The 19,786-nt window shown below is 36.6% G+C and overlaps 1 protein-coding gene across 2 annotated transcripts in view; it reads right to left on the bottom strand.

Moving 5' to 3' along the window:
- Positions 1-19,786, bottom strand: part of thsd7ba (thrombospondin, type I, domain containing 7Ba) — a 149,478-nt gene that overhangs the window by 14,939 nt on the left and 114,753 nt on the right. The window contains exons 17-23 of one of the 2 annotated variants that reach the window (XM_044131882.1): positions 16,410-16,415; positions 12,190-12,323; positions 10,806-10,962; positions 6,346-6,490; positions 4,952-5,067; positions 3,129-3,246; positions 1,071-1,216 (exon numbers count right to left, since the gene is read on the bottom strand). In XM_044131882.1, coding sequence (XP_043987817.1) covers positions 1,071-1,216; positions 3,129-3,246; positions 4,952-5,067; positions 6,346-6,490; positions 10,806-10,962; positions 12,190-12,323; positions 16,410-16,415 — 822 coding nt within the window. The remainder of the gene's footprint in view (positions 1-1,070; positions 1,217-3,128; positions 3,247-4,951; positions 5,068-6,345; positions 6,491-10,805; positions 10,963-12,189; positions 12,324-16,409; positions 16,416-19,786) is intronic. The other variant, XM_044131883.1, reaches the window with a different exon arrangement.

The following is a 19,786-nucleotide window of genomic DNA, read 5'->3' as shown; positions in this document are numbered from 1 at the left end:
GAGATAGCCAAGCAGTTTCAAGTTTCTGTATTCCCAGTTAGGCTTATAATGTATTCAAGTAACAGCAAGAGCCGCAGAGGTCAAGCTGAGGTCTACAAGTCCAAGAAAACTTTCAAAGAGAACTACCAAGAGATTGCTGGAAAGAAAATTCAAAACCCCCTGCTTGACTGATGATGATTTTGCAGACTATAAAGGGAGGACTGAATGAATCACTGTTCAGGGGCATCGAAATAAGTTATGGTAAAAGTCAGATTTTTTTAAAAATGAGCTTTTAAAAAGTACATTTTACAAATGTAGATAAAAGATGGTGGAACAAGATATTTAAAAAATATATTTTTTTATTAAACATGTTAACAAAATGGTAAACGTCTTTGTATAAAGGGGATATTTAGGCTTTAAGAAAAGAGAAGTGTCATTAGCAAAGCAAAAATGTATACTGTGCAGAAATGTGTGGGACTTTTCTAGTTCTCAAGTAAATGTTATCTTTATTTGTATGTTTGTGGTGTCAGAAATGTAGATATAATCATTTTCTGTTGATTCCAAATGGCTGAAAATAATTGTCACATTTTCTAAAAATGAGTCTAGTATTAATAGGACAACATACAACTTCTTCTCTTCTTGATATGGTCTTATTAAAAATTATCAAATTGTCTACAAATTTCAATATAAAGGCTAAATAAAGTTTGCAGGCAGTCAAATTGTTTTGCTGTAATTAGTTTTCTTAAGTCCCATCATAGATAGATAACTGAAAATCTGTTAAGTCTCCAAACATCAGAACTAAAAGCAAGAAAAAGAAAGCTTTGAAGTGCGTTAAAGTTTGTAATTGTTTCAAAAAGCGATAACAAGATATGACACTTGCAAAAGAGAGAGTTACATAGTCACAGCCTCATTAAGTTTCACGGCTTTTGATTTTAAACTTGTTAAATTTGCTAAACTTAAAGATGGATATTTTTAACCCACTTAGCCATACAGAGTCACAATGTTCGATTGCGGGTGGAGAGAATAGGACGGCACTTTGTATTATTAACTTAAGAGAAATGAACATTTTTTAATATCAAAGTAGGTCATACCTCTACAGCGCACGGAGACCAGTCATTCAGCAGCCACATATAGCACGGCCTTATGGAGCACGGCTTAGTTTGGGAGAGCTGGCTGGGGCAGGGACGACCCTCCTCGTGAGCCTCCTGAAGGATCCTCCGTGTGCGGACAGAGTGACCTACATAACATCAAGACCAACGCGACATTCTGAAGAACAGTTACACGGATTCAGAGAACATCTGCAAGCTGCAGCCTACTTTCAAAATTAAATACTTTCTGTGGTTACATCTGTGGAAGTCCACAGCGGTGACATTTTGAAGTGCTACTGTTAGGATGAATAAATGCATCTGCTGGAAATATAAACAATGTAGGATTCAGACTTAACTACATCCAAAAAATTTGAAGATTTAAAAATGTGCTAAAACACAGTAAAAGCAGGCTCCATCTTCTCATTTTTACAAGAAGTGTTTTTTTTATTACAAAGAAGAATTAGCACAACTGTCAAACACATGAGTCATTTTGCCACTTTACCTCAGGACTAGCAGTTTTCTACCAAAGTGCCTCATTCAAGAGAGCCATTAATAATGTATGAAGGGAACTGTTGGCAACCAGCCATGGAATAGTGTGTTGTAGAGAAACACATACTGAAAAAAACTTTTGTTCTATCCTAAGAAGTACATTTATCAGAGAAGTAACCTATTTCTTCCAGTAATGGTCTTTCAGATACTAAATGTGAATGTTTGTTTAATTTTAACGGTAGAAAAGGTAGAAGCAGTCATAGCAGCCATAAAATATAGTCAAACTGAGGACTCTATAGTGGTATATTGACTGAAATATTAAAGTTCTTAGTCGAAACTTGAAATCTTCCAGGACTGGAGAGTATTTGGCTCTATCCAGCTTCCCAGCAGATCTGCATGATGCTGCTATCACTTTGTTTCAACAAAAATTTTGCTACTTTCAAGGTCCATTGCTTCTACTTTACAAGGGCAGATGTGACTTTTTATCTGTATAATTTCTGTATCTTGATTCCTTAGTCTACAGAATCCTGGAGGCTGAGAGAAAGCATTGCTTCAATTGGCAATTCAACAGAAAATACGTCTGTGTGTTTTTAGGGGTTTGTTGTTCTGTAAGCCCCAGACACACACAGTAAAGAGCAGTTCAGCTCCACCAAAAAAGAACAGGAAGAAAATAAAAGAATGAAACCAAAAACACTGATGTTTCCCGGGTGTGCCAACAAAACACACCAGTGCATCACCTGACACAGATATGATACAAATCCCTCATCAAGGCTGAAAATCGTATTTGTTTATTTGTAAGAAGGACCTGGGTGAGTGGCAGAAAGAGTCCCAGCAGCCATGACAGCAGAGCTTTGGGAGGCACAGTGAGAGAGAAAGGCTCCAGTTTAAATCCCCAGCCGAGAGCAGCTGCAAGTGTGAGCTTTAGGAGTGAGGGGTTAAGTTTGAGCTGACAGACAGCCAGGGACAAATTAAAATTAATGAACTTGAGGAGGCAGTGCTGAGTCCCTCTAATTAGCTGGATAACAAGCTTTCTCTTTGGGAGGCTGACTTTGGGAAGCCAAGGAAACAATATATGGATCCAGGTTAAATCATTACTTTTGTATATTGCATGAGGTCAAGGCGCCACTCTCAAAGTGATTGCCAGCAAGCCAGCTTGGTGATTACGGACTTCATCTTTAGCATGCTACATAATTTATGGCATCTGAACAGGTGAACTGCATGGGATTTAGTTGTAATTAACCTCATTAAATATAAACAGAATTCAGAAGTTCCTCTGTTAATAAGGGAATTCTGATTTGTATGCTGTAATGACAAACAGACCGGTTCCTAGAAGAAAATACAGTGGACCGTTTTACTATGTAATAAGGCTGTGGATTGCATCAGCTTGTAAATATTTTAATGCATTTAAATGTATTCATGCACTATTCTGCATCTTGGTGACTGCCTGAGTACCAAGATGCTACTCATTAGATGAAATAATTAAGTGCTAAATATGTGGTTCACCATGCGTCTGCTCAACAAGTTGTTTCTTTTATTTAACTAGGTTGTAGTTTGTTTTCTCATAATGCTTACCTTGGGTACCGCAGGTGTGCGAGCAATCCGCCCACGGCGACCAGTCGGAGACGATGCAGCTGACAGGACAGTCAACAACGCAGCTCTCCAACAGCTGCAAGTTGTTGATCAGACCAAACTGTAGGAAACAGGAGCCGAGCTTGGCTTCCTGCAGGATGGTGGAGATGCAGCAGTTTAATGGATACAACTAATCATAAAGTTTTCAGTTATTAAACTTTATCTGTGCATTCTGATAAATTCATGTCATATAAGTATGAATATATTTAACATTGAAAAAAATCTTGCTTTCATCTCATCTGAACCGTAGGAATAATCTGACATACATTTATGAATTAAAGTTTTTCTTTTTCAATCATTACTGAGAAAGATATAAAGATAGTTTCAATAGTTTTCAACTTGCTAAAAAATGACTTTGGATTCTCATCTTAAATCTTTATTCCTAAAAATAAAGTTCTTAGTTGAATTAAAAACGCTTTAAATCCAAATCATTCAGGTGTATGAATGATTTGGGCTGAACTGTTCCCTTTGTTTATTGGTCCTTGTCCAAACTAGTGGCCACTTACTAAAATAAACTGCCCTCTGTTCATACTGTTGTGTGTCTGAAAGTTATAGATTTCTAATGAGTAGATCCCACATTCTTTAACATAACATAATTAATATTTAAATAATTTTATTTTACTTCTTTTTATTAAAAAATAAAATAAAATTGGATGAAACAAAAGGTAAGAAAAGTTAAAAATAAAGTTATTTTCTTCACTGAATAAATTGACTCCAACAAAGGCTGATTTTTTTAAAGAAAAATTAGCACAAAATTATGCTAAAAAAACAAAACAAAAACCTTTTCTTATTTTATACAGATTCTTTATTAGAACTTCCAACAAATTTGCTGTATCTGTTAATAGTTGCAAATCCAGAGTGGGAGTCTTTGCTGTTTGGTTCATCGCAGTAAGAAAACCATTTGTCTTTCCACAATTGAGATAACAATACCATTAAGCTCCGTTGACCTACTGGCAAACTGCTTCCTGAAACATTGGTTCCAAGATCAGAAGCAACATTTACACCTAAGAATGAAACGACAAGCCTTTCATCCATCCATCCATCCATTATCTGAACACCCTTCTTCCCTAATGGGGTCGGGAGGGTTGCTGGTGCCTATCTCCAGCTGCGTCCCGGGCGAGAGGCGGGGTACACCCTGGACAGGTCGCCAGTCTGTCGCAGGGCAACACAAAGACATACAACACACACACTCACACCTAGGGAGAATTTTTAGAGAAACCAATTAACCTGACGGTCATGTTTTTGGACTGTGGGAGGAAGCCGGAGAACCCGGAGAGAACCCACGCATGCAGGGAGAACATGCAAACTCCATGCAGAAAGGTCCCCGGCCGGGAATCGAACCCAGGACCTTCTTGCTGCAAGGCAACAGCTCTACCAACTGCGCCACTGTGCAGCCCCATACAAGCCTTTAAATAATGTGTAATCTAAGGCAGCGGAGCAGGAGCAGCTGCTATGCATTAGTCGTCAATAGTTCCTCATTGGAAAAGAAAACCATTACATTTATTCTAATACTAAAATATGCTGTTAAATAATTTAATATAACAAATGAAAAGATCATTACAATTTGATTTGTTTTGCAGTTGTTTGGCTTTAACGAGATATAATTAATAAATTAGAAAAATAAAGGATTAAAACAAAACCTTTACCTAAGCCTTGTCTGTATCAAGGAGAATAAGTAAAGATTAACATCCGCAAAGTATGGGCTCAGACAGCTTTTACCTGCAGGCGTGTTATTTAAGGCTCTTTATTCCTTATAGGACCATTACCTGTTGGCACTTCTGCAACTCCACTGTTTTCCCATCACTCTGCACACAGTCCAGGAGACGTGACCGTGACCCTGGACCACAGATGGCATTTTCACTCAGCAGGCAGGTACTCCAGTCTACACACAAAGCATTATTACATCTGCATTAGCAATTTGTGCGTTTTTTTTTTTTTTTTTTTTTATGTGGCCATGAAGGCTTACAAAAAAAGACACACAAAAATGACTAACTTAAGCAGGTAGAAGCATTTTTTATGAACAGATCAGACAACTTTTTATAAGGAAATTACAGAGACAGTCCCAAATACAGTTGTTTAGAAAAATAAATATTAGGAAATGGAGAAATGGAATGTGTGATAGAAATACTTAAAAAAAGCGTTTGTGATGGATATATACCATCAAGCTATGTATTTGTTAGATTAAGACAAAGCATCTTCAATTGTTGCTGCTAACTTTGTGTGCTAGCATACATTAAAGCATACATTAAAAGAAAAATAAAAGGCTACTCTGAAATACGCAGTTTTGTCACACAGCCCACTGCCAGAGATGTCACAGGTTTTGAAGGGAACATGCAATTGGCATGCTGAGCACAGGAATGTCCACCAGAGCTGCTGCACGTGAACAGACTGTCCATTTCTCTACCATAAGTTGTCTTCAAAGGTGAGTTTTGGCAGTAGGAGTTTTATTTCCATCAGTGTATGTAAACTTCTGAATTTGAATAATTGCTCTCAGTTTTGTGGCATTGAAACAGTTCCGGCAATCTTAACTCACCTCAAACATGAAGTGTTTGGTTTGTGCCAGTGCAGACATCGAGACAAAAAGTTTATTCGTCCTTAATGTGTAAATATTTGGTTTTAGCTGTATGTGCAGTATATGTATGCATATCAGGTATGCTGATGTTGGAACATCATTTATCAAAGCCAAAGGATATTTCAAAGCCATCAACATGCAAGAGAGGTAGAATTTTACTTATAAAAAGTGGAATTCGCAACTGTGCTTGCAACTAATAAAACACTATTTGCTTCTTATTGACGCAATTTATAGTCTTAGTCAGCCACTGTGGCTCAAACAGCGATATAACGAAGATGGACTACAAGGCAGCTGCTCATTTGGAATTTAAGAGAGTATCTGCAGACACGGCTGTTAAAGCAGGTAGCACTTAACCCTTTTAGGAGCCACTAGAGGCTGCAAACCTGAATGATTCATTCTGAGACACACTGCCTGATCTATGGAGAAAATAAAGACACAGGAAGCAAGCGTCTTTCTAATATAGTCTCCAGACACATGGGACTCAAAATTATATTTGAGAGCATAAGTAAATGAATATGAGACGAAAACAGATTGCAAGAAGATGAAAGTAGTTTCACAACGTGAACAAGCATGTGTAGCTCACCCTACCCGAGACTCTGTACTGGTATGTGAAACAGGTACTGTTGAGAAGACAAGGTTCTGATTGGACCAGTTCTGGACAGGCTGCTTTCTCCACAGCGGGGAGGCGGAGGATTTGTCTGCTTCTGTTCCTCACACTGCCAGGGTCGCACTGCTGCACAACAATGACAGCAGCCAAAAAAAGTAGGTTAGTTTAACAGACAACAGTTGAAGGATGAAGCCAGCTGAAATTAAACCTGCTGTCAGCCTTCAACTTTATCACAAGCTAGCTCGAATCTTGCAAAAATGCCTTAAAGAATCACTTCAGAAATCTGAGTGCAAGTGCTTTTTAAGTTTCTTAATATTCTCTTACCCTGCATTTCAGAAAATTCACTGCTGTTACATTGGGATTAGTAGGTAATTTTGAAAACAGTGTGAAGGAACAAATTATAAATTTATCCTATCAAGATAACTGCACTTTACTGCCATAACTTTAATTTATTTCTATGGTAATTTGTCACAGACTTTAGGAGCAAATCCCTCTGATCCATCATTTCTTACACAGTCTGAATACATTTTCCTGCTGCCATTCTTTTGAAGAAGTAATTTTCGAAGGACACAATATAGTGAATGTTAATTTATTTGTTGTTGTGAGAATAATTTCAATATCCTTTTAAAAACTTGACAAGACTTCGTACTGTAATGATGTTCACATTTCAGAGAAAATCTGAGAACAAATCTGAAAAGAAAAATGAACCATGTTGCTATGAAGACAAGTTGAATCGAAAGGATCTGAATAACAAAGAGGCACTTGTAATGCTTAACATTGTAGAAAAGTGTAGTCAGTCCAAAGAACACGCTAATTTCACATGAAAAAGTAAAGCTTTACCACATTAATCAAGTCATCTTATTATAAGGTAAACAGTTTTAGTTATCCCAGCTGAGCTGCTGTTCTTATAGCTTGCTAAAAGGCCTCTCAAGGTTTGTAAAGTAAAAACATATAGCTTTATAAGCAACAACGTGATTAAAAAGTTTTAAGCAGTTAATATCTTTTCTATACTGTAAGACAAACTCTGTTTGTTTGTATTTTATTTAGCATAATTCTTGATTTAGTCCTAAAGATAAAAGCTATTTCCAGACAAGCAAAGACCAAACCAGACTTCTACCATCTAAGACAACTCAAGTCTCATCAGGTCACTGTCGTTTGAGTGAGGAATATTTCAAATCTTTACAATTGTCAGTCTATAACACATAAGCTAATATTTTTGTACACGTAAAACTGAGGCTGGGGACAGTGTGGTAACATCAAACAGTTACTCTGAAAGTATGCAGTAACATTTTCCCCACAGTAAGATCATTGGGTCGCACTTCTACCGAACTCTATTCAATCATCGGCTTCTGTGCAAATTCCACATCCTCATTTCAAAATCCTTTACGATCCTTTGAAAGAATTAGATGAAAAGTAAGCAAATGCGTCCACCTAAAATATTCATGTTTTTTGCATTCTACTCTGCCTCCTCTTTACTTTGCTTTTATGAGCTGCACATTTATGTATAGAGAGATGTTGATGAGTATCCACACCCAGGACACTCCTGAGCACCACTCTCTAAGTCTGCGCCAAGTTGCAGCTGTGTGCTACTAAAGTAACACAATGTTACCACCGTGGCTATGAAAGATGAAGTGGACATTTTTTGAGACCTTGTCACAATTCTCCCTCAGTATACAGAAAATTTCTGAGCTGCCAGTATAAACTTCAGCAGCAATACAGAAAAAAACAAAACTCCTTCTCATACCATCAGATCATCATTAATAATTAAACTATCAGCTTTCACAATCACATTATCACCAGCATAAAGATGAACAGATGAAAGGTGATGAATCTCAACCAGCCTTCTTTCTTCTTGTCATCCAGAAGGCCTGGCCACGACAAGAACAAATGCTCCATTCTTGTGTAAAAGAAAAAAAAAAGTGAGTGAAGGACAACCCAAGTGGTTGCAGTCAGATTGTTGCAGCCGCATGGTGTGCAGAGAAGCCACATTTATTCCTAAGAAAGCCGTACCAACACAATGGGGCATGAAGTTCTGCAGATGTTTGTAGGCTTCAGGTCACACTGCCATCAATGGCTCTATGTTCCTCTGGCCCCATCCAGAGCCCTGATACAGTGGTAGCATGAAGACACACCACCACAACATCGTTAACGACAATTAGTGCTTGTTCAAAATCCTCCATAACTCGTCATCCTCTATTAAAAGCAATGAAGAGGCTATTATGACCTTGTTATGCCCTAAAACATCTTACAAAGACCAGCTGGCTGACTTTCTACAGCACAGAGTAAATCCGATGTGCAAGGGTCTTAAAGCAGCAAGGGATTAGTTTAACACTTATGAATATTGCTGTACATGTAGGAAGACCTAAAAAGAATTATAAGATACTCAAAATGTATTGGAACAGCGACTTAAAAGTGCAGTTGAATCAGTTTCTTGAGATTAGAAAATTCTATTAGACGACTACACTGTGAACATTTCTTACTGAAGAACTGAAGGTGTAATTGTTAATATTTTTAAATCTAATGTACATAATTTGGAAAGTGCTGAGATTTTCTTTTACTTCAACTCTTATTCCAAACTGATGAAATCTCTTATTTGAATCTAGCTTGTTCAGATTGAATTGAACCTGCTATTTTTACTGCATCACTTTTGTTGTCAGATACCAAATTAAATACAAAGCCACATTTTTAGTGACATCTTATATTAGCATAATATATACCCATAATTATTTATAAAAAAATATTCTCAAAATTATTACAATAAATCAGTTCTGAAGATTAATGGCATTTTATGCAAATACAAAGTTAATGACATTAATCTGAGGTAAATCTCACCATCTGAGAACTTTGCAGCCAGATGAATGTGAGGGTGATAATTACCTAAAGAGTAATTATCACAGCAGAGCACAGCCCTACCGTCAGGAAGAAGCAGCATGGTAGGATAAATTAAAGTTTATTTATCCATGGTAGGACTAAGGACCAAGTTTATCCTACCATGGATAAAGGTAGGAAGTTTACACTACCTGTGCTCTGCTGCAATTATCACAGCAGAGCACAGCCCTACCTTGAGGAAAAATAGCATGGTAGGATAAATTAAAGTCACATTAGTAGAACATGGAAGTCCGTTGCCAGAGGAAGAGGATATGGGAATCAAACCTGGGCTTCTGATTAAAGGGAAACGTGATTAAAGAGTTTGCAGCAAACTGTATCTGTCCCTCTGCACCTGACTCACGACTAGATGTACCTCAATCAATGTCACCGGTTAATGAGAACTCTTCTGTGTGGGTCTCATAAATCAAACAGAGTCATTGTTCTGTTTATGTGTTCACACTGTCACACAGCCTCGAACTCATGCATTTATTTTCTCTATACATGGTGTTTCCTGTAATTTTTAGTAAGAAAGCGTCACAAATCTGTCTTCAGCCATTAAACAATTGAAACAATGTTATAAATAAGATCATATAAAGCTACTCATGCGCCAAAATCAATACTACAAATAAAAAATAGACATTCTTCCATTTCAATGTTTTGATAACTGTAATTAATCCAACATTTCTTCCATCTGGAGCAAGATGCTTTGGGGTAATTATATTTCAGCACAGATTATAGCATAATTTCTCATGTCTTATAGTGCTGCTGAAAGTTTCAGAATGAATGTCCGAATGAGATAACATGTCTGTCAGACCAAAACGTAAAAGAAATCCCTCAGATTAATTAAGTGATCTCTATTGTTCCTTTCTCTTTATTCTGTTTTTTCTCTAACTCCAATGTTCCAGTTCAGTGAACTGTTATTTCTGACAGAAAACCTATAACGTTACTGCATGGCCGTGTAACCACTAGCCTGTGGCTACAACACTGGGGAACATGCTGTGTTATGTTAAAGCCTGAGGCCTAACTTTCAGAAGAGAATGAAAACATGAATTTACTTTCACCAAAACTTATGGAATAGTATTACTGATTAAACTTTAAAAATTATGTAGCTTTATGTTACTACAGCTTACTCATGTTCATGACAGGTGTTATGTCATGTTTATGACAATGTCATTACAGTCTTATTCAAAACCCATCAAATAAAGTGTTACTGAACAATTTTTTCCTTTGTGGGTTAAGTCAAGTGTAAGGTTTGTAGCTCAGGTTTGGTGCAGGACTGTTTTTTAAGAGTCAGGCATAAATCCAGTTCAGGTTCCCGTAAAGGGATGTCATAATTCAGTATATCAAGACATTTTGATATGCTGAATTAATTTTAGATGATATCTATTTATTTAGTTTTATTTATTTTCCTATTTAAGTCACATAGTAGTAGTAAAAATATATATATATATATATATATATATATATATATATATATATATATATATATATATATGTATAAACTCTGTTTTAACTTTCTACTATGGCACACAATGCATCGGGAAAAAGAAAATAAACAACTATTGCCTCTTACCAGAGGGCAGTGGCTCCATGCTCCCCAGGCTGACACAACGCAGTCATTAGGACAGGCTAAATAGCAAACCTGGGCCCTGGGAGGCATTTCCTCTGGTTCACACATACTGTCGTCTGGGCTGCTATCCTCCCTGCTTGCTGTTCCCCTCATAACACACCTACAAGAAAATATAAAATGATATATATATAGCACTAGAAGCATCTTTATAACAAATCTCAAGGGGCTGACATCTCAGTCCATGTGGAATTTGTAGACTTATCTTAAAGATTTTGACTCTGAGTGGATTGCTAAAATATTGAAGTAATCTTATTTTAAGTGTTTAGTTTATATCATGCCTTTGAGTTTTCGCTGCTTTTTTAAAATATATATTTTTATCAAAACTGAAACACGAGGTCAAAATGTTTATTTATTTTCCACATGAAACACTAGAATAATTTATTCACTCATCGATTTATATTCCTGTTATGTAAATAATTCCTAGTATGCCTCTGTTGAGGGATGGTAGTTTGTGACCCAAGGGGAACCAGTTTTTAAATTAAAAAGATCACATTGTTCATTATTATTTATTATTATTATGGAATATGCTATTATCCATTTATGACTTTTGGAAAGTGGCAAATCATAAACAAGTTTGCAAGAAAGTGACTGCTATTATTTTCACATATATCACTCAAGGTTTTATTTTCTATATGATTTCATCAATATAGAATCTTCCAGTCTGAACAACTCATTATCTCCTACACAGTGTCTTACCCTGTCAAATTTTGTCACGTCAAATTCCAAACCTTAAAAACTGTTGTTCAGAGATGCTCTTCAGACAGGCTGATTGAGCTTACAGGGTTTTTTTGTGCAAAGAACAGACAAAAGTTTCTAAAAGGTTTTAGCTTACTGTAGTGAATGCAGCTCCTTGTGCAGTTTTCAGAATTTTTTGTTGTGATAAATATCACTGCACGAAAAATGGCAAATTTGACCTTGTATATAACGAAGTTTTGTCATTTTCATTCCACTTCATAATTATGCATTTTGTGTTGGTCTATTCCAAAAACAAATATCATAAAATTCTTTGGTTATAACAGTAATAACCGTGGCCTGTGGTTATGTTTCTGCTTCTCAAGTAAAAGTTTAAGAACAGCTGCAACAACAGTCTATTCTTAACAGTACAGGTTTCTGTTTCTTCTGTTGCTTTCTAAGTGCCAAAGAAAGGCAAAGAATGTGAAAATTATCTATCAGCATTCATTGTGAAGCAATAGCTTGTTGTGACCGTTTTCCCTTAGCGCCGCAAGTGTGAATGACAAGTGAGTGAGCGTGCTACAGTGCTGTTGCCAATCCAACTTCTCTGGTTGTGTGCTGCCAACAGTCTGCCAACCCTAAGCTGCTCACTGACCTGATCTTGCGACTCTGGACTCCCTCTCCGCAGGCTGGCGAGTCGTTCACAGTGTTGATGGTGCAAATGGACCAGGGCTCGATCCGCCACTCGTACTGGCTGCATTCCCTGTTGCACGGCACAGCCTCATAAACCTAAATGCATGCATTAGCAAACAGACACACATATAGAAAAAAACACAGATGTGAGCAGAATGAAGGAGAAATGCATGAAAATTAAAGCCAAAATATGTGGGATTAAAAAAAAAAATCATGCATATAAATCAGATCACTAGAGAACATAAACATACAAGATATTCACTTATACCACTGTTTTATGTTATGAGCAGAAAATATTCAACACAATTTTCAAAGATTTTTATGGAATTAATCAGAAATTATAGGCTCCTGCTCTCAACAGGAACCGCTTCTTCCAACCTAACAAAAGAGTGGATGCCTTTAAGAGCCTGTTTTCTGTGGCATGCAAATTCATAAAGCTCAGAGTGTAAAGCTATGATTCAAAGGTTGCAGTAACTTTGCTTTTCTGTGCCACGATGTGGAATGAAATGTTGCAGACCTGAACAAAACATCTTTACAAAGACATCTAACTCACACAGTTTTTTGTGCATTTCATTTCAATCAAACCCCTAAATGCAAACAGATATTGCTGCAATTCTGTTTTTCTAAATCTTAGCAGGATATAAATGTCCCAAGTCTACATTTTGCTCCTCACACAATTATGACGGATAGGGATAGAAGTGTATAAGCTAGCTTGCTGCACCCCCTGGAGCCTCCTCGTATTGCTGCCGTCTCCCATGATGCACTCTCTCTTCTTTATGACTTCATAAAAAAGATGTCGTATTAGTCTTTTTTCTCTCTCTCTCTTTGGTCAAGAGTCATGGTTTTCAAGGACTGGCAGAGAGAGGTTTGCAAAAAGTGGATGTGAATCATCCAAACATGTGGGTGTTGTGTTAGGGACCTGGTCCAAAATGTACAAACAAAAACACATACAATGTTTTTACAAACAAAATGTTAGGCAATACTAAAAATATCAGAGTTTATCATAATTAACTTATTATTACCCATAATTATGTATTGCTTCATTAATCCTTCTGATAGTAAATCTCATTCAAAACGTAATGGCATTTTTGTTTAAAAAAAATATGTGTTTTTAAATGTTTTGCAGGGGTCTACCTCCTTGATTTTGTATATAAATAAAAATAAACTGAGTAGAAAAATTAGTTTTACACATTCAAGTTTCCATGATGTAAAATGTCTGCTTATTCAGGAATCCCAGTAGGATTCCCAGTAGGATTCCCAGTAGGATTCCCAGTAGGCATGGGGTCTTTTGGCTACTTTGTGACAGATATCTGCAGTGACACAACGTGAATCTTCACACCATTCTGATTCCAAATGCACAGTTACGGCTAGTTTAGAGAAAATTTGCATTTTCTGCAAAAATGTTTCTTGAGCTTTCACATCAAATTTTACACATGTGCAAAAGGCTTTTTATTTATTTATTTATTGTTTTTCAAATTTTTTATTTTTGTATTTATTTGTTTGCTTTTTGGTATATTAGATTAAAAAAGGCATAATGAGGCCCTTTTGTCAAAGTATGCATGACTGCAAATAAACTCTGAAATATGTTTTGAGATGCCAAAATTAAAATATGAGAAAAGCCCTGTAGAAAGAAGTTCAATGGTACCTCTGAGTCTTAACATTCTGCAGCTTTATCCCTGCAGTAAGACAGGGATAAAGACTATTTTGTCCATAGCGAAAGAAACCTATGTAAGACATGGCGAGAACAGCATGTGGGGTGTGTGAAATGGCAATGACCATGGCAACAGCCCCTCCAGCCAACGATGTAATTGGCTGGATTTTGAGCTCATTCACTTCTCTCCTCTCTGCCGATGAATCTGGCATGTGTGTGTACGCCTGGGAGCAGTCGGCACAATTCTTCTGCAAAACACATGTTTACTCTCAATCTATGTAACTGTCTGCCACGGTAAAAGGTACGCTCTTGAGGACAGTTTGTGGGAAAAGCTATGACAAGCTGAAATGCGTGTCACAGAATGCGTGTGCGTTTGAGTGTTTGTGTGCTCAGACTAGAGAGTGGGAATGAGAGTTGAGTATTCCCTTCCCTGCGGGCCACACAGATGCCTATTACACACCGTCATCATCTCCCATCTGTCCTTGCAGATGCCCCTGCTGGGAAAACTGGCAACTTCCCTACTCCCACTTCCACCACTACCACTGCATATAGATAATTTGGAAAAAACTGTAAAAAAAATAACTTTTAGAAATTTACTATAAACATTGTTTACTGACCACTAAAGTCTGGATTTTGAGAAACACCTGTTATGAAAATGTTAAGATTTCCAAAATGAATCGGATATGAAACGGGAAACATCATTATACTTTACAGCCACAAAACATAAACATTTTGAAGCCATTTTATTCAAAGGATATAGGAAAACTTAAAACATTTTCAGAAACAAAAAAATACCCAAAGTCATGCCCACTCCTTCATATATTGAGGATGACAAAATCTCTGCAAATCTGTAAACCTACCATAGTGTTATAAACAAAAGGAGCATTTTTAGTGGAAAATGTTCGATGAATCTGTGGCAACACAGAAAAGGAATATAGTAAGCAGTTTTGCAACAAATATTATGCAGGAATTGCGACTGAGCTCCGCGGTAGTAAACAGTAGGAGGATGGATTTCTCCTCATTTAACAAAAACAGTCTCTCTGTTGGAAAACACAAGAAAACTTTCATACTAGAGAAGGAACAATCCAAATCTGTTGGATGACAGCAAAACACATTTTATCCCATGGCTAGGAAAGATAGCTGGAGCAGGTTATCTACAGCCAGACCAATAAGGTAACTGCAGGTGTTCTTTGTGAAAATGAAGTCTATCATGTAGGTGAATGCTTACTTTAATAACTGGCTGTATCAGAGTTGCATTTTTTCTGTCTGAGCTTACTGGAGAAAATATTTAACTGTAGATGTTGCCTGCAAATTTAATTTTTTTCTTCTATAAACCACAGGTAGTTTTGGCATTAAGTAACTTTTAAGAGCCAAATAAAATGTTGACGCAAAAAAAACTTAATCTGGAATTCTTAAGTCTGAGAGATATGAATACTGGGAATTTGAGAGATCCATTACTGGAGTGCAGATAAACCCTCATTAGCAAAACACTGACTGATTATGTGAAGAAAAGTCAGATCTGCAAAAATCACTGCATGTTTCCATCATATAAAGATAAGTGGGGCAGTTATTTGAAAAATAAAAAAAAAAGGATTTCTGACACAAAGGACATCAATTTTGTAATGTAGGTTGGAACAGCAGCAGAAATTACAACTTCTATCTGAACCCTATGGTTTTTCTGTATTTTGAAAAAAAATTTCACATGTGGTTATTCCCCACTGTGATGAATTCCAGACTGACTCAGGCTCACAGGATGCTGTTTGCTTATATCTACAAACTACTGCACACAGGCAACAGTTGTGGCATCTTCATCTTAACTGAATAAATCATAACAGATTGAACTTTATTAACTCAAGTTCAATCTGGGAGATTTGAAACCACTACTTCCTTTGAGAGTACACTGCGTTATACATCAAACGTAACACCGTCACTCTTTGGTAGCAGTTAACGATTATTTGTCTACAATCAAACTTATATATATATATATATGTGTATTTAAAAATTGTACATATGAAAATGAATATAAATGTTTTATTCTACAAGGGATAGAAAAGGGAAAGGTTTTAAACAAAATAATGTTGGTGGGTTAAAGCTGGTGAACATTTTGTTCTTTCTTCCAAGTACATCAAAGGTTACATTTACGCAATAAAGTAGAATTTGCAATCAGTTATATTCATCACACCCTGAGTGTCTTTATCCTCTGCCTCTTTTGTTCTCCTTTAAAATGTTCTGGAATCAATTTTCTTTGATAAGCAATACAAGTGCTCTACCCTGGCTTAGTTTCTTTGAGCTCACTTTCAAAAACCTAACTGGCAATTTAGAATTTAACGAAGAACTAATATTCTGAAAATGTAAAACGAATATAGAGACTATCGAAGTAGGTTTGGTTCGAACTATTCCTTAGGCCTGATTTTTAAGCTTGTCACCATAGGACCAAGAAGACAGCAGGACAGGTGAATTTGACAGATCTGACATGCATTTTGTCCTCATCAGCTGAAGCAGAGAATATGTACACAATGAATGGCACTGACCTGAGCCTGCGTGGATGTCCATATTAGCAGTGCATGACAAGCCAGAAGTTGAGGAGGGAGAGAAAACAATATGATCATTAGTTTAGATTTAGCCTGCAGTGACATAAATGTATAGCTTTGCCTTAATTTAACTTTAAAAACTACCGCATTCTGCTCAGTGTTTTGTTAATGAGGGCAAAGGATGATTAGGTGCTTCATCAGCTCTTTTGGCCAAAACAGTGATTCAATACTGCTGAGAGATTTCTGAAGTGCCACAGTTAGCTGGAACAGCTGTGCGGTGGCTGTGCCTGCAGTTGAGGGGCAACTCCAAGAAACTAATTTGTCTGGAGATAGTGAGCGTGAATAAACATATGCTCATATAGGCTGTGTGCTCACTTTAAAAACAAGGTTCCTAGAAGTACATTTAAACTAGGGAATGTCTAAATTAACTTCATTGCTATTGTGGATTGTTTTTAGCGCTGTGCAAGAGAATTTATGATTGGAATTATGTTATTTTCTATCTTATAATTTATACTAACTCCCCGCATGATACAATTCTGGATGGAAGTTGACATTAAATGTCAAGGGCATGAAGGTGAACTTTCTTTGCAAATTTAATGATTTATTTTAACTGTTTTGTCTATGGAAACTGAAGCACATTGAATTTTCAACCATCTGACCCAAACTTTTAGATGACAGAAAATTTGTCAGGACGTTCAGGAACAATCTACAAACTAAAAGGCAGTACAGTCCACACTGAGCCTGACCTTGTCATCGCCTTCCTATGTAAGTTTGCTGGATTGTCATCTCCCTTCTGTGCTCCCAGTGGGATTTCTCCCATTGAACTCAATTTCTGTGTTTCAATTTCAACTGGACCAAACAGCAAACAGCAGTAGGATTTATGAACAATGATGACAATTTTCTGTGCTATTTTAAAAATGTAGTCTGCCATGGTTGCAGTTTGGCAATGCAAGCAATAATTTCCCAAAGCAGACGGTCCATACCGCTTATGTGAAGCAAAGTGTAGAGCAAGTGGCTCAACACTTGCTCAACAAATGTTGAGCAAGTGTTGAGCAAACAACACTTGCTTTGTTTGCTCAACAATACTTTGTTTTCAGAGCAAAAACAAAGTATTTGCTCTGAAAGAAAAACCTTCAAGTATGACTTCAAATTCCAGCTGTACACACTGAAGTTGTATGATGTGATGAGACAAAATAAAACCATCTGACAAGATGAAACACTTGTCATTTAAAGGCAGCTTTAATTGCCTCAAAGTTGGGCAATCATAGCTGACCACAATAAGTGTTTTTTAAAAGAAGGGAGGAGCATTTTGTTGACCTTGTTAAAGTCAACAAAATGTGTGAGTTTCTCCGCAGAAACCTCACACCTCTGTCAACCTAAAAGAGAACAACAGTGAGCAAGGTATCGGCTCAGAACAAAATGATCAACAGTGAGACTCTATCTAAGAAGGCCAGCAGCCTAAACCAATCCACAAATCTGCCCCCCGCAGCACACCAGCACTGTGAGATCCCTTTACTGTGCAGATCAAGGATGCCTATTTGGTTTTTAGTTTGCCACACTGCTATGCAATCACACTATATGTCTGCACAAATACATGGGAAATTATGAATAGGCCCACACAAACAAACGCATACAATACCTACATGAAAAGTGCTTGGCAGTGCAAACAGGTTTCACTGCTGGGTTTTGTGTTTCAGTGCAAACACAGAAAATGGGACAGGGATTTGAAGTAGAGAATTTCTCTTCAGATCTCTGTCATTGTGACTTTGACTTCTAAAAGTCTGTGCTTCTGCTGTATGCAGGATGATTCAGAGGAGAAAAATACCCCTGGTGGTATCTATTCCCCAGCAATGATGGTCTTTCAAATGAGCAAGACAAATTATTTAGACAAACCTAACAGAAAATATATACATTTGAGTTCAGAGCAAAACTGTTCCTGTAAAAATAAAACCTTTTTTTTTTGCATTTTAGTTTGAAAGCTTTTCACATAGTTTGATCATTGATTTCATTAAAAGAATATGTCATAGAACAACAAAATATAATCTAAATGTGAAGTGGTATAAAAGTATTTTTATACCACTTCATTTTTAAATGACCCCTTTTCTCTGAAGTTCTTAAATAAAATCTAATAAGAAACTAAGCAAATAGGTCTTTTTAATAACTAGTGTTATGTGATAGACTATATTTGGTTGTATGAGTGACAATTAGTATTCAAGAATTATGAATAGACCCACACAAACAGAAATGTACCATTCCCGGTATGCCACTGGATCTAAATCGGACTATTTGGTATCAAAAAGAAAGACATATGTTAATCTATACTGAATTTAGCTTTATTGGATTTGATATATTTGGGAAGAATTTTGATGTTTCATGTTGTGAACTAGCTTGAGATGATATTTGTTGTGAAGTTCCATTACAAAACTAAACTCTACTGAAAATTGAATAAAATGAAGATTGAAAGTTGTCTCATATTTTCCTGGTAACATGTCAAATACTATCTCTAGTATTATTTATTTCAAAGCTTGTCAGAACCAGCTAGAATGCACAGCTTTCCAACCCAAATGACGTTTGTTCTCATCTTTGGCCACACAATTTGCTTTTCGTCCTTGTGTTTTCTATGTGACTGCCTCTGCTTTATTACAGTCGTCCTGTCAGATTTGTCATCATCCAGGATGTCAAACAAACACGGGCCAACACTATTTACCGTATGTTTAATATTAACTTAGACCTAGAGCCGTATCTGCTCTCCAGCGAGGCGATAGCATGACTTTCTGTAATTGCAAAAACTGATTGGCTATCAAGCCCAGAAAATAATTTCTCTTTCTCATTTGCTTTTGAATTTATTATGGTGGGTCAGTTTAACAAGACCTGAATACATTAGCGAATATAGTTTACAAGCACTTAACCCTGTAGCACAACAACTGTAGTCAAACATCTTTAACACATGATGTCAAGCCTGCCTGACTTTTCAAATTCAAGTTAATGAAAGGAAATTGAATATTTGCCAGAGATCTCTGGAAACCCAATCACTTGATACATCAATTGAAACAACATGCAATGCAAATAATGTAAATCTCAGCAATGTTTGAAACTTTGATGTCTTGGAAACAAACTAAACTTGTGAGACAAACAATGGCAAAGAAAAAAAAAAAAAACTAAAGATATTTGTCTCATATTCTTTGTGTTTCTAAAATTACCAGGAACCCATACAGCTTAACTGATGAACACTGCCACTGCATTATTCCACAGCACATAGAACATCTGCAAAATGACAAAAGAAACATTTAAAGCTCAGAAATTGTCACATGTAAACATTTGTATATAAAGACAGTGACACGCCTAAAATGTGTAATCTGTGAAAAGATCTAGCTCAA

Source organism: Gambusia affinis, linkage group LG11 (assembly GCF_019740435.1).
Source record: "Gambusia affinis linkage group LG11, SWU_Gaff_1.0, whole genome shotgun sequence".
Taxonomy (NCBI): Eukaryota; Metazoa; Chordata; class Actinopteri; order Cyprinodontiformes; family Poeciliidae; genus Gambusia; species Gambusia affinis.
This window is presented reverse-complemented; position numbering and strand designations above follow the sequence as displayed.